The sequence below is a fragment of the Sphaerodactylus townsendi genome, linkage group LG01, assembly GCF_021028975.2.
Source record: "Sphaerodactylus townsendi isolate TG3544 linkage group LG01, MPM_Stown_v2.3, whole genome shotgun sequence".
Taxonomy (NCBI): Eukaryota; Metazoa; Chordata; class Lepidosauria; order Squamata; family Sphaerodactylidae; genus Sphaerodactylus; species Sphaerodactylus townsendi.
Window position 1 is genome coordinate 39,205,883 of NC_059425.1, and position 14,334 is coordinate 39,220,216.

A 14,334-nucleotide genomic window follows, 5' to 3' on the forward strand; every position below is an offset into this window, starting at 1 on the left:
TTGTGCTTTTCAAAACAGCTGACCTTCACCCTCCCATGGGAATCCATTTTAGAAACCAGAGGGATTTTCAAAACTGGATTGCATTGTAGCTTAGAGGCCATCAGTTCAAAGGGGAAAAAACCCTGCTTCTCGTACTGGATATACCCAGACCCTTAGATAGGCCCAAAACAACTCATGGATACCTTGTCATATCTGACAGCACAAGTATTTATTTATTTCTTATTTTGTACATTTGGGACCCACATACTTGATATGCTGCTTATCTGGTCAATTTTTGTTCATTGGTATCCAGTATTAAATCACTTCTGTGAATCATTCAACAAAATATAGCAAACTACAATGAATGAAGGTAGAAATGAGAAAGAGGGAAAAGTCAATACACAGCCATCCAACCAGAGGCTTGGAAGGTAACCAAGCCAAAGGCAACATTCTCTGGGCTAACAAAGATCACTTCTGACAGAAACCCCTGTACCCCCTCTCTCGGACAGTTGAGAGAAACAATAAGAAATATATACACAGGGTGGGTTGAGCTTTTGACTGCTCAGTGTAGATTGACTAATGGTATGTGAAACTGGTAAAGTGTGCCTATGTGGAGGCTTTATTTTTAATGTGGAGCCATTTCAAATTCTATATTTAACAATATTTTACCTGCTATTGTTTCATTCAGGCCAAATATCTGCTATAGATGACGTGACTGCCCAACTTTGCCTCTTATCTATAACCACGGTCGGATTCTAGAATTCACCAAGAAAAACATGGATCCACCAAACAATTCTGACCCTGCCCCTGGACTGCTTTTTCCTATGAAAGTGACAAACAAAAGGAAACTACAACAATCACTGGAAGACCCTTTTCCAGCCCCACTCCCCTGATAAAATCACAGTCAATGGAATGCAAGGAATGGACTTGCCTGAAGGTAATGCAATACCTCCTGGCATTAGATGGATTGCCTGAAGCTATACATTGGGAATGTGAATGACTTGTGATGGGAAAGATTTCTTTCTTTCTTTGCTTCCCAAGCATCAGAGGAAAACCTGCTCAACACCTGAAGACTGTAAATGGCCAGAGGGGATTTCAAACAAAAAGACCACTCCCTCTTCCCTGTTTCCTTGTCCTATTGTTTGAAATGACAGGGTCTGGGATTTCCCTCCCCCCCACACACACACCTTTTAAAGCTGAATCTATGGGTGCCTGAACACAGGAGTACAAGGAAAACCAATCACAGGGCCCAGCAAGAATAATCAATCTATTCTTTGGAAATCGATGGGCTCCCTGAACCACCAGTTCTCACACAAGCATCAGGATTTCCTCATCTTGTTTATGCGCTTCATCTCATAGCAACGCTCTTTTAAAAAGAAAAAGGAAAACACCATATGGCCTTACCTTGCAACTGCTTGAATCTTCCTTCTAATTGATTATAATTATATGGCACTGGAGCCGTGTAGCCAGGGGACAAGGGCCCAGGCATGCTAGCTGAGTTCTGTACTTCCATTTAGGAGGGAGGTGGTGTAATGCTAAATTGCACCATGCAAAAAAAAAACAGTTACAAAAATAAAATATCTATATAGTAAGTCTGCAGGTCGCTCCAGCATAAATCCAAGCAGATTCGTTTCCTCAGAAATGAAGCAACTCCCCTCCCAATTCCCAGGATTTCTTAAAATCTACTTAATCTGTTCCAGTTTGAATACCAGCTTCGACTGCTTTCTTTAAAAAAAAAATCCAGCTGCAGGCAGTAACTCATGCAAACTTAAACCAGCGTGGTTTGGACTGTGATCGCAAGGGCTGGGAGTTGACTTCGGATGCCAGCCTTAATCTAATGCCATTAGGCGGCCACCAACCCAGCCGCCCCCAGGTTGCGAGTCGGAGTCAAAGCCAACCCAGGGGAAGCATGGAGCCATCCATCCATCCGCCGCCCTCCTCCGCCCTCCCTTTCCCAAGACTTCCAGTAGCAAGCACACACCTCAGACCTTTCGGCTGGTTTGTAATATCATCAGTAGCCACTCAGTGTGTGTTTGGTGATGATGTCACTAGATTAGCATAAAGCATTGTAGAGGAAACCAAGACTGAACCAAAGGAAGAAGGCTGGCAGGGGTGGAAAGCCAGGCAAGGAATGCCAGCATCCTTCACCCTGCCGGACACTTTTGGGAATCCAAAGCCTCTGTCCGGAGGGAAACGTTCAGCCTCCGAAGGGGAGTCCACACGATTGCAATCAGGGTTTTCCTCCTGGCTCCTTTTCCAAAAGAAAAAGGCACGGGGGGAGCAGAAACACCTCTGCAGACGCACGGCAGAAAGGCAATGGAACCTTCCTAAACAAAGCTGGTGGAATTACACCCTTTTGTTAAGAGCCTCATGTAACGGGAAAGTCTCAGATTACTATCACATGAAAAAGAGGGCACTGTTCTTCCTTTACCTTCAATGCTGTACACTGGAGGGGGGTAAAAGAAACGGGGGGAGGGAATGAAAGTAACTCTCAGGGGACAGCATGCTCATTCAGTTTTTCGCGTCAGGCGCGCACACAATCCCTTTAGAAACCCGTAGTTTGCCCAGTATTAGAGGCTAATGAGACTTTGCAAGGGGCGGGGGGGATCTCTTCTCCCAGCAGTTTCCTTCAATTCAAATTAATTGGCGATGCTAAATATTTTGACATTTGGAATGGGGGGGCGGGCACCCCTCTATCCGTTCCCTGTGGCTATACAGTGATAGCTTTCCACAGATTACACTAGGAACATAATACAGCTTGTGTTTATCTGTGAGAGTGTGCTTGTCAATTAAAATAAGGGTATTTTGTTCACAGACGGGCATGGATCTTAAATTAAGTCACTTGGTGCAAGGGCACTGTGTATGACAGAAATGGCTAATTGATTATGTTTTAATGTGACTGTATTAGAATTCTTCCTCTCTTCTGTAACAAGTAGATTTCAGGGCATTCAGTGGATGCAGCCTGAATTCCAAACATAAGCAGTATGGTCAAATCGCAATGCTGTAGAATAGGGAGGTGGGATCCAGTTTTGTTGGTTTCTGTCGTATCAGCAACAAGCACTGTGGGAAGTTATTTGTACATGTATCAGGATCGCTCTGTGTTGGATGACAAGTCCTTGAGAAACGATTCTGTGGCAAAGCACTGTGAGGTGAGGTGAAAGTTCTTCTGGTGGTTTTTTGATCTGTCATCGCACATTCAGACACTCAAACCACACTTCACGCAGCAATCTGGCAATGAGCGTGCATATGTGAGCATGCTCTGGTAAAGTGGCTGAAACATGGTGTGGCTGCCACTCCGCATTTTTTGCTCCATCATGGACAAGCCACTGCTGTCTGGTTTGCCTCATGATGCCTGTGACCTGCTGCCAGGTCAGTCACAGTGAGCATGACTAAGACCCCCAAGAGTCTGCATGTGTATTTCATCACTGGGAGAATGTAACAGCAGATGGTGGCTTGCATGGGGGCAGAGGCGGAGCAAGGGGAAACTCTGCCTGGGCGTGACCCAAACCGGAACACCCCCTCCACAGCCTGGCCATGGCTCCACCTGGGTTTCGTACCCCACCCGGCCCCATTGGCGCTACCCCTGTGCATGTGGGGAAGCTGTTATATGACAGTTGCAACAAGAAACCAAATTCTGACATCCTTCCAGGCATAAGATGTTCATGGTGTGTTCAGGTGTTCAAGCTGCAAGAGACCCATCAGTTACTGATAGTGCTGTCCTAAGCAGAGTTGCACCTTTCTAAGACCATTGATTTCAGTGGACTTGGAAAGGGTGTAACCGTGCTTACGACTATGTGTGATTAGGCATACATTCCATGCGTCAGATAAAATAAACTGTTACTCATCAAAGCTAATGCAGTAATAAACTAGTTCTATTTTATATATTTAACCTCTATCTTGGAGTGGCTCAGGGCAGTTTGGAGCAAAACCATTTCTCTCAAGGACACACCGTAGAAACACATGATTTCTGTACAACAAACTCTGCCAATTCTAAAATCGTCTGTCAAGGTTTTTCACTGGAGGCATTTGCAGTGCAATCCAAAGCAGCGTCATACTTGTCTCAGTCTGCTGAAGTCAACGGAGAGTAAATTGTCCCTGTTCACTTCAGTGTATCCACGCCTACTCAGAACTAGTTATTTTACTGCTGCAGTCACAGATGAAGTAAACAGCTCTTTGAAAAATTACAAGCAAACACATACCCTCTGTATTAAACAAATGAAAGCAAGGAAAAGGTGGGGCATTCCTGAAGGGGGCAGGAAGCCTTGGCTTTGCATTGTCCTTTTATCTTTTTAGAGGAATGCATGAATGCTTTTGAATTAAAGTTGTAAAGCAGGGGAACTCTCAGTGCCTAAAGCAGAAACACAATAATATACTTCAAAAATCTTTACCAAATGGTCATGGGTAGGGAGATGTTTCATTTGTCACCAGTGAGGTCAGCAAAATTGTCCCACATATGCTTGTGACATATATACCGCTATGTTCTACACAGCTAATGTCTAAACAGAATCAATGGCAGGAAATCCGTGAATGCATCTCTCAGAGGCTGTAAAAGGAAACTGCGGGGGTGGGTTGGGGTGGGTGGGTTGGTTCAGTTAGAGCTGCAATCCAAATAAATTTTACAAACGCTGTTGACCCTTGCATTTTACCATACAGAGATCAGTTCCTGTTGCACCCAGTATACATGTTTGTGTTTGACTGCTTGTCAAAAAGATTGCGGATACTTATTCCAGCACTATTCCTTGCCTATCCAAATGCCCTTCATTTGAGTCAGTCCTCCTGCCTCCTCCTTTCTTAACAGTTCAAAAATAATGCCTTTGTTTGGATCCTACAGTTCTACCATTTTTAGTCATGAAGTAAATGTGAATCTAATTTTTTTATTGGAAAAGCAGAAGGGCACATCACACTGTGTAGTCAGCACCATGCGTGGCCTACTCAGCACCAAAAGAGAGAAAGAGGCTATGTAAAGTCCAAGGCATTTCCTGTGAAATTTGTGATTTTATTCCAAAAATGACAGCCTTCACCAGAATGTATTCTCATTCAGTGATCCACCTCATCCAAAAGTTTGAGAATTGTAAGTTAAACCTATTAGCAGCATTTATTTTTCCCATGTCTCCAGATGTTTGCAAAAACCAAAGCTACAATTCCTTCCTCCACAAATGGCTACTGTTCCTGTTAAAAGATAATAGGAATAGAAACTGGAAATTGCTAATATTCCAGCCATTTAGTAATGGAGTTTTACAAAACAATCTGTAGCCAGCCGCCCCATCTGGTGCCAGTCATCGCAGGCCGGAGGGACGTCTGCCAGTCTCGGCTTTCCTCCGTGGGCCCTTCTGCTGCTGTGTGGCCACTGGTGCTCCTGTAGTGGTCTGTTCTGTTCTGGGCCTCCTCCCCTGGGCCGCCCTGAGCCCTCACTGGCAGCTGCTGTCATTATCTTCTGACTGCCGCACCTCCACAGGTTGGATAAGTCTTCCTCCCAGGGCTTCTCTTGGGCTGGTTTTCCAGGCCTGGGTGGGAGTCTATGAGTGCAATCCCCAGACAAGTACATTTGGTGGAACAGTGCTCTGATCACAGTCTTTTCACTAAAGCCCTTTGCTGATAATCTTTACCCTGCCAGCTGTCTCCAAAATAGACAGAATACCATGTAGAATTCTCTCAATATAAAACAAACAAGCAAATGTTCCATCCTCCAATAGCAACAGCAGTGCTATGAGAATATACCTATTAAATCTACTCTAACTAGAGATCTGTTTGGGATTTTCAGTGCAATTACACCATTTGAAGTCCCTGAAGTCAGTGGGCTTAGAAAGGAGTAGCTCTAGGATTACACAAGAAGGTTTCAGCTGTACTGGATATCAGAGGCTTGAGCAAAATTTCAATATATGCAAGAAAAGTTCATACATGGTAAGAGAATTCTGACCCAGCCAGCAAGATAGGTTCTTTTGCTAAACACTGACTTACTGACTCCTTCAGGTACAGTTGTGGGTTGTGGGTACAGTTACATTTCATTCACACTATACTGAATCAACGTTTCTAGGTATGCATATAACACCTGTAGGCATATCCATTCAATTGTCAGTGCCCCACCCTTGGACAACAAGTGTTGCTATGCAAGTCGTCTCTGTGTAACTCCAAAGTGCAAGTGAACGAGCTCAGCAAGTATTAAAACATAGACTCCAGTCACTGGCCAAGGCCATAAATCATTAAATACAGAACTCAGGACGGAAACCTGAGCTATACCGATAGCAAGATAGATAAACTGGTTAAAAGGTTAGGGCAAGGAGAAGTCCTATAGCTCAGTGGCAGAGTATGTGCTTTGCATACAAAAGTCCCACATTCAACTGCTCACATCACTAAATCAAAAGTATTCCAGGGAGAAGACTGGGAAAGATTTGGGCCCAAAACCTCGGAGAACTGTTGTTAGCTGGAATAGACAATACTGGGCTAAACAGGTCAATGGTCTGACAGTAAAAGAGAGCTTTGTATGAGTGTATTTAAGAAGTCAGAAACATAAGGCCTACAACTGTATCCAGCCCCTACGTTGGTTGCTGCATGGTGGGAATCTGAACATGGGGCTGATGGAAAATAACATAATTTACTTCACTTTTGGGACCTTTGCCAGCTTAAGTTTAAGGGTAGGGGCAAAAGGAGTGTTGCTGGAACAAACTCCATAACAGTTTATTCTGTCCAAAATTGCTGCAAGCCATAGTTTTGTTTTTGCTTTTTGTTTTTCAGCAAAGCCTTGGTATGGTCACGAGGTAGTCTTAGTCCCAATCTTCTTGCTTCCCTGTTTTTAGACTTTACATCAATTCTTTCTTTTAACTGAACAAGCATCTCAAATAATGTCTTACAGGTAAGAATCAATGCCTCTGTGGTTGTTAGGCCTGCTGTCAAAGCATACGGATAATGTTATTTATTGCATTTGTATTCAAGGAGTTTTGGGCTCAGCTCCATTTCATCCTCACAACTGTGCAGTGAAGTAGGTTAGGCTGAGGGGACAGTGAATGGCCCAATGTTATTCTATGAGTTTCAAGGCTGAGCAGGATATTTGACTAACATTACAGTACCTTTACTGTAAGCAAAGACCCACATGACATACAATATACAAATGTGTGCAATGGTAGCCCAATGGATTCTTTATTACAGAAAAACTGCTTCCCGTGAGGGTGATTGGGAGCAGAGGTATAAGACAGTCTCCTTAATCCTTTCCCCACTCACAATTTCCCAAACTGTAAATTATCCCTCCCCCCATCAACTCCCTTCCCCCAGGGTTTTCAATGGATGTTTCCCACACTGAGAAAAGTTTCTGGGAGGAGTTTGAAGCAGGTGAACAGAAGGCGGGAAAAGGATTAGGTACCCAATCATTGCTCTACATCACTCCCTTGAGGAGCAGCATTTAAGCACTTAAAGGGCCAATGAGGCTGCAATTACATCATCTGAGATCTTCATGTTGTTTGGGCCTAAATGAGAATAGCCCAGGGCAGGGGTAGGGAACCTGCGGCTCTCCAGATGTTCAGGAACTACAATTCCCATCAGCCCCTACCAGCATGGCCAATTGGCCATGCTGACAGAGGCTGATGGGAATTGTAGTTCCTGAACATCTGGAGAGCCGCAGGTTCCCTACCCCTGGCCCAGGGTATCTACTGTGTTACCTCTCAGGGCGGAACAAGATAGTGTATATTTGCATGGAAGGAGGGAATCAGTGAATAGGAATGGGTAGTTTATGGTTCCTATGTCTGCCAGTTCTCCGCTAGCACATTTTTCCTCCATTGTCTTTGCATCCAGCTCAAAGACTAAAAATATGTCCAGACTGGGGCAGGCGGGACAGAGAAAGGGAGAAGGTGTGGGAGAAGGGTTGCAGAAGAAAATCAGCATGCAGTGGGAAACAGGATGCCCTTCCTTCTGTCCACAGATTATCCCCTACACATAACCTCTGACCCCGTATTACCATTGACTGGCTTGTTGGTAGAGACATGTTTGTCAGTGTAATGAGTAGTTAAGCTTTTCGGTGATACCCTAGTTAGCCTACAATGCAGAACACAAGGCAAAAGGTAGAGTTACTTTTTGGACAGAAAATATGCCACAAAATATGCCCCAAACAAAGGCAAACATCTTTTGCTGGGTACTATTAGCAAAGCCTTTACACCTACTGCTTTTCAATAGCCTCAGTTTACATCATCAGCTAAGTATTTCACTAGAGCAGGGGTCTGCAACCTGCGGCTCTCCAGATGTTGATGGACTACAAATCCCATCAGCCCCTGCCAGCATGGCCAATTGGCTGGGGCTGATGGGAATTGTAGTCCACCAACATCTGGAGAGCCGCAGGTTGCAGACCCCTGCACTAGAGTGTAGTTTGCACTGCTGTTTCCTTTGGGTTGAACTATGGATGTTCACCTCTGTTTTGCTCCTCATCTTGCCTGAGAAAGAAAAGTGGCAGCTATGCCATAGGCCCTGGCATTCAGACAGCAGAACTAATACTGTCTTTGTAAAGGCCTCTCTGCCCAACTGTTTATGCCTAGGAAACCAAAAATAACTGCACTTCCAGGTTGCCCTGACTATTTCTTTCAAGCAAGGAAATCAGCAGTAAATTATATAATGGAGGCATTTATGCTGAACAGCAGAGCACATCTATATTAATAACAATATGTAAATAAAATGACTGCTGGATATTTTGGCAGTGATTTAACTGTGATTGGTGAATGCTGAACTCCCAGCTGTGGGGCTAAATACTAAACTAGCTCAGCAATAAGTTTTGTCAGTATGAACATTCCCTAACAATTGCTGCTTTTGTATGGGAGAGATTCCACACTGTGGTTGACTGTAGCTGCAAATCTACACCTACCACCTCTGGTGGACTTTTTTGCCTTTTTTAAAAATGGTAGTTTGTATCCGGGCTTGCAAGAAAGACTTTCCACTGGATCAGAGTAGTATGCAACCTTAATTCCTTATTCCTTGTTTCTTCTACACCAATACTGTTCACTTGTTGAATCTCCAATAATCTAAATATATCCCACTGAGAGTTAGAGGAAAAAATATTATCTTTAGGCTTCTCATTAGAATCTTTGGCTATGATTCCTGCCACAGAAATTCTTTGAACTCTGAAACTGAGACTATTCGATCAGGAATATCAGAATCTAATTAGTGATGCCAACAGGTCTTGCTATCCTATATTTTTAGGAATTGTCCTTAGTGCAGCTAGCATGACCAAATACTTTCACCAATTAACTCTGCCCAACAGGCGCTGTCACTGGCAAGATGTAGTGTTTTACCGTCGGCAGTTATGCTAGGAAGATATTAAAAAATTCCCTATCAGGAAAGAACATGCGCTTGCAATGCAAACTTTGTAGATACTGTTGGTCACATATTTTTATACTGTCCTTTTTACAGCACAATTAGGCATTCCTTGTTGACTTTTTTTGGTCAGGAAAGAATGATTTATGGACCAACAGAAAATCTGCCTGTTACTAAATAACACGTCTTGCGTTGTAACTGAAATGGACACAAGGTTCTTGTGTTTTGATATGAAACAACATTCACAGTTAAATACAAGAGCATGATGTGTACACTCATTGAACAACTAATTCTTGGTTCAAACCACACTGAGACAATATTGTATTTTAGATTATATAGTTTTATTAGTTTTGTTACTATATTATGTATTGTCTTGTATAATAAGGTTTTTTTTAAAAAATGCCAATAAAAGGTATTTGGATTGGATTGGATGGATATATCCAGTGGTGGGATTCAAATAATTCAACAACCAGTTCCAGTGGTGGGATTCAAATAATTTAACAATTGGCTGTTTACAAGCACCATTTTAACAACCGGTTCTACCGAAGTGGTGCGAACCTGCTGAATCCCACTACTGTCACTGACCAAATTCCTTTTACTCCCCTAAAAACACAACTTTGGCATGTCAGCTGAAACAGATACAAACATCTGTGGTAGTGAGCAATCTTCCCTCCTCTTTTCCTCATGGGATTCATTATTGCCAATGAGAACTTGGGATGGACTGAAATGACAGGGGAGGGCAATAAATTGAGCCACAGAGGCAGTTTCAAGAAAACTGGCAGATAAAAAAATAGCCCATGATGTTGGTGACATGAATTCAGATCACTTGTAGTCTACATGTACTCCCCGATGTCGAAAGGATGAAGTTGACGAACATCTCATTAGGAGTGGGGGAAAGTAATCAAGTATTTAACAATTAACATCATTAGAGTCATGACACTCTGTACATGCACACATATACCAGAACACATCCTTACATGAATGTGTAAAGTGCTGTTAAGTCACAGCCAACTTATGGCAACACCAAAAGATTTTGAAGGCAAGAGACAAACAGAAGTGGTTTGCCACTGTTTGCCTCTCTGCAGCTCATAAGTAAGCACTAAGAGGGTGAAGGAAATATATTTTTCAAGCATCACTTCCTATGTGCTTTTAATCTGAGACTGTATTTCACACTGATCCGTTAATGCAGCAATTGAACAGCCACATGGGGGGATCAAGATAAAGCAGGAAGAACCACGCTGATGCTACTTCCGCCTATGATCTGAGAACTGCATGGATCTTCCCATACGATCCCACCCTTCCCATATCATTTCCACATTCATGAATTAACTGAGTGTCAAATGATGGAGCCACAGGAAACAGTAACCACTCATTCCTGCAAGTAATATAAGACTCAGGCCTGATTGTATATCAACATGGCTAAAGAGTACTTAGAGCTAATTAAGTGACATTAAGCGATCTTGCCTACATGTTCTTACATATTTAACCCACAAGACTGAGATAGAGAGTTTCTCCAGCCTTAAGAGGTAAATTAAAAATATATGCACATCCGAATCAATAACATCCACCCTTTAATATTATCATTTAAAAAATGGATTTGTTCCTTTTTGCTAATACTGCATTTTTTAATGTTTGCAACATTGTTGTTCTTTGGCCCAGTCCCCTTCTTCCCATTTGGTTCCTATTGATTCCTCACCATGAGGGTTATTGTTAGTAATATGATACATCTGTTGAAAATATTAGAAATAAGAATACACAGATAAACACACAGACACAGAGAGAACTATTGCTGATTTGTCAATCTACTTTCATGAAATTAACATAATATGCCCAACTACTAAATTTAGTAAAGTCCAAACTACCATCAGTGAGCATGTTGCAGTTTTTGCTTTTCTTTCTCCTTTTTTCTGTGTTTTCAATGAGACGTTTTCCAAAGGTATGACGATGTGCATATTCCGAGTTGTTTATTCATGTACTTTTCCTAGTGAAATCACAGGTGAATGAGCTGCAAGCAGAGGAAACATCTAAGGGTCCCTTCTGCAAAATGGCAGGTGCAAATGAAATGAAAGTAAGAGTTCCTAACTTGGGAGGGTGGGGGTAAAAGAACTATTTCGAACTGAAATGCTTTATTTTCCCACACTGCGTGGGAGGAAAAAAAACCACAACAGTTCTTTTTTAAATGCCTGCAAGATGTTTTATTTGGGTTGTGCAGAATGGGCCCATGGGTACAGTACAACTCTATTACCTGTCCTATACAGTGTGGCATAGTGGTTAAGAGAAGCAGACTCTTATTTGGTGAACTGGGTTTGTTTCCTCGCTCCTCTACATGAGGCCTGCTGGGTGACCTTGAGCTAGTCACAGTTCCCTGAGAACTCCCTCAGCCCCACCTATCTCCCAAGAAAGGGATTAGAAAAGCAAGGTATAAATCCAAAATTCTCCTCCTTCTATGTAGAAAAGCCCTCTTGAACAGTTTGGTGTTCAAATAGTTTGCAGAAAGCTAGGACAGTAGGAGTTTTCCTGACTTCCTCAGGCTAACCAGTCCACAAGGTGAGAGCCACAATGGAGAAAGCACGCGTATGGGCAGTTGTTGATTTTGCCTACTTGCACCTGCAGAAGCCCCTGCTGACTTGAGCAAAGTTGTCATGGCAAAATACAGGGAGAGAGACAGTCCTGCAAATAAGAGGGCCTGAGGCCATGAAGGGCTTGTACAGCCAGTTAGTGGCAATACTGCTTTTATATTGTTTAGGTACCAGCACCTGTGTTGCAATCAGTCTTGCTAAACTGGTCTTTGTCCCAGTGATGCACAGATTGGAAGGAACACATAAACATTACAAGGGAGCCTGTGACTTTCATATGGTTTCAAGATGAAGGGTTAGAAACAGAAAACTGGCAGGAGGTGATTCATGTGAAATTAGCTGTGAAATCTTTTGACAAATATAACCGGAGGATTAACTTTCCAATAATATCATTTCAGTTGCACCCTGCTTGCCATTTTTGTGTGATAACACTGCCAGTGTCCAAAAGAAACAACCTGCTAAGATTATGTCTGCTGCAGCATCCTATCAATATGAAACTGGAGAAGCCAAGATGCTAGCTGAGAAAACCAGGTAGGCAGAAAGCATGAAACACTGCTGTCAGGCCTCCCGGTTTGTGTCTCTTTTTATGGACCTGCATGTGATAGTAGTCCAGAATTACACTTATTGGTTAGACTTTCCTAGCCTTGTGAAGGTTTCAATATGAGCATCAAGAGATCTCCTTCAGAAGCCAGGGAGCATTTTTGGTTTCTAAAAAAAGTTTTAAATGCAAGACCAAGTCTTTTTCCCCCAAGGTATTTTCAAATACATTTATTGAGCTTTTCTTGGTGCCTACCTCTCAGCTGGTTTCCCCCACAGAAAAGACAACAAGACAGTGACATTGGGAAAATGTGGTACGCACAGGAGAAGGTAAATGGGGAAAGATGGCTGAGAAGAGACCTTGTGAAAAATAGTTTGCTTCATTCCTTTTGCCTCTTTAGCCTGAAATTTAATACTCTACCACCACCCCCTCCCAGAAACCCTTAGTCAACCCAAAAACTTCAAGTGAACCCCTGAGACTTGACAATCCTATGAATGTTGCAAAATTTGGCTCTGGAACAAGTTTCCCTTAACGCCCCTCCAATATCCAAAATAACAGTTATGGAGAAATATTTCAAGCTGTGTAGAAATGTGTATCTATGGAATGGCAAACATTCCTGTGGTTAGATCTTATCATCCTTTGAGCCTTCAAAATAATTCTATGGTTGACCTTGGCAACCATTTAGACCCTAGCGATGGATGCCAGAAATCCAAGAAGCTGTTCAGGACAGATTACATGCTTAGCACCGCCACTCTGACTGGAAGTTACATCACTAGTCTGCACTGACATGGCACTTAATGCTGTTTGAAATATTGGAGAAAAGGGGCCAAACAAACTAATAGGTTTGAATTTTTTCAATCCCAAATGCAAACCCTCCCTTCCAAACTTGCTTCTAATGCCAATATGAATGAAATACTCATTTCCTAACCATTGCAGTCCACCCACACACTTCTCTATATTTGCAGTTTGGGAATTGCCATTAAGTGCAGAACTTCAGGATGTCTAACAAGAAGCAGCAAGTACATTTCACAGGACTGGACATAGCCCAGACACACGGTGACTAGCACTTATAGATCAACTGCAGGTACCTCACTGTTTGGCATTTGTTCTCTTTCCTCTATAATTCTGACAAGGGAAGAAAACGGAAGTATTGGAAATGCACCGAAAAATGTAAAAAAAAACACCAAGCTCAGAGATGAGCTGCAAAGAAACAGACAAGACCAGCACAACCATTTGGAGAGCTTCTTTCTCAGAAGGAGGTATTGCTAGCATTGCTGGCATCTTTCTTGCATTTCTACACACAGGGATCTTTAAAGTTGTTGGGGAGGAAGAATAAAGGAAGACTGGGGTAAAGAACAGAGCTAGAATGAGAGTGGCCCTAGATCTTATGTGAGTGGCTTATGTGAAGCCTGATCCGCACATCCATCCATCCATCCATCCATCCATCCATCCATCCATCCATCCATCCATCCATCCATCCATCCATCCATCCATCCATCCATCCATCCATCCATCCATCCATCCATCCATCCATCCATCCATCCATCCATCCATCCATCCATACCCTGCCCTACCCCAAAGGGCTTAGGGCGGCTTACAGTGGCATAAAGCCTTAAATCATGCATAAAATTCATTAAAAAACCTATAAATAACCATCAATAAAAGCAAATTATAAAACCATTTTTAAAAATCTAGCTAAAAACCCCAGATAGTGAGACATATTGTTTCTCCCATGGGAGGCTCAGGAGAGATATCGTAATTAGAAAACATTCGGCTGGCTTGATGGAAAGGCCTGGCGGAATAACTCTGTTTGCATGAGGAGGTAATGAGATGGGAAAGTTTTTGAAATGATAGAATGACTATACTATGGCGGATCCGCATGGGCCAAAAACAGCGGTGTGAAAATACTGTTTCCACACCGTTTTCACACCTGTGGTTTTGGCCCATGCGGAA

The 14,334-nt window shown here is 42.7% G+C and overlaps 1 protein-coding gene across 2 annotated transcripts in view; it reads right to left on the minus strand.

Moving 5' to 3' along the window:
* Positions 1 to 14,334, minus strand: part of SPTBN1 (spectrin beta, non-erythrocytic 1) — a 228,288-nt gene that overhangs the window by 134,490 nt on the left and 79,464 nt on the right. The window contains exon 1 of one of the 2 annotated variants that reach the window (XM_048518650.1): positions 1,384 to 1,920. The exons of the other annotated variant lie outside the window; for it this stretch is intronic. Coding sequence (XP_048374607.1) covers positions 1,384 to 1,492 — 109 coding nt within the window. The 5' untranslated portion in view covers positions 1,493 to 1,920. Of the gene's footprint in view, positions 1 to 1,383; positions 1,921 to 14,334 lie in introns of those variants that run through there. 2 annotated transcript variants of the gene reach the window in all.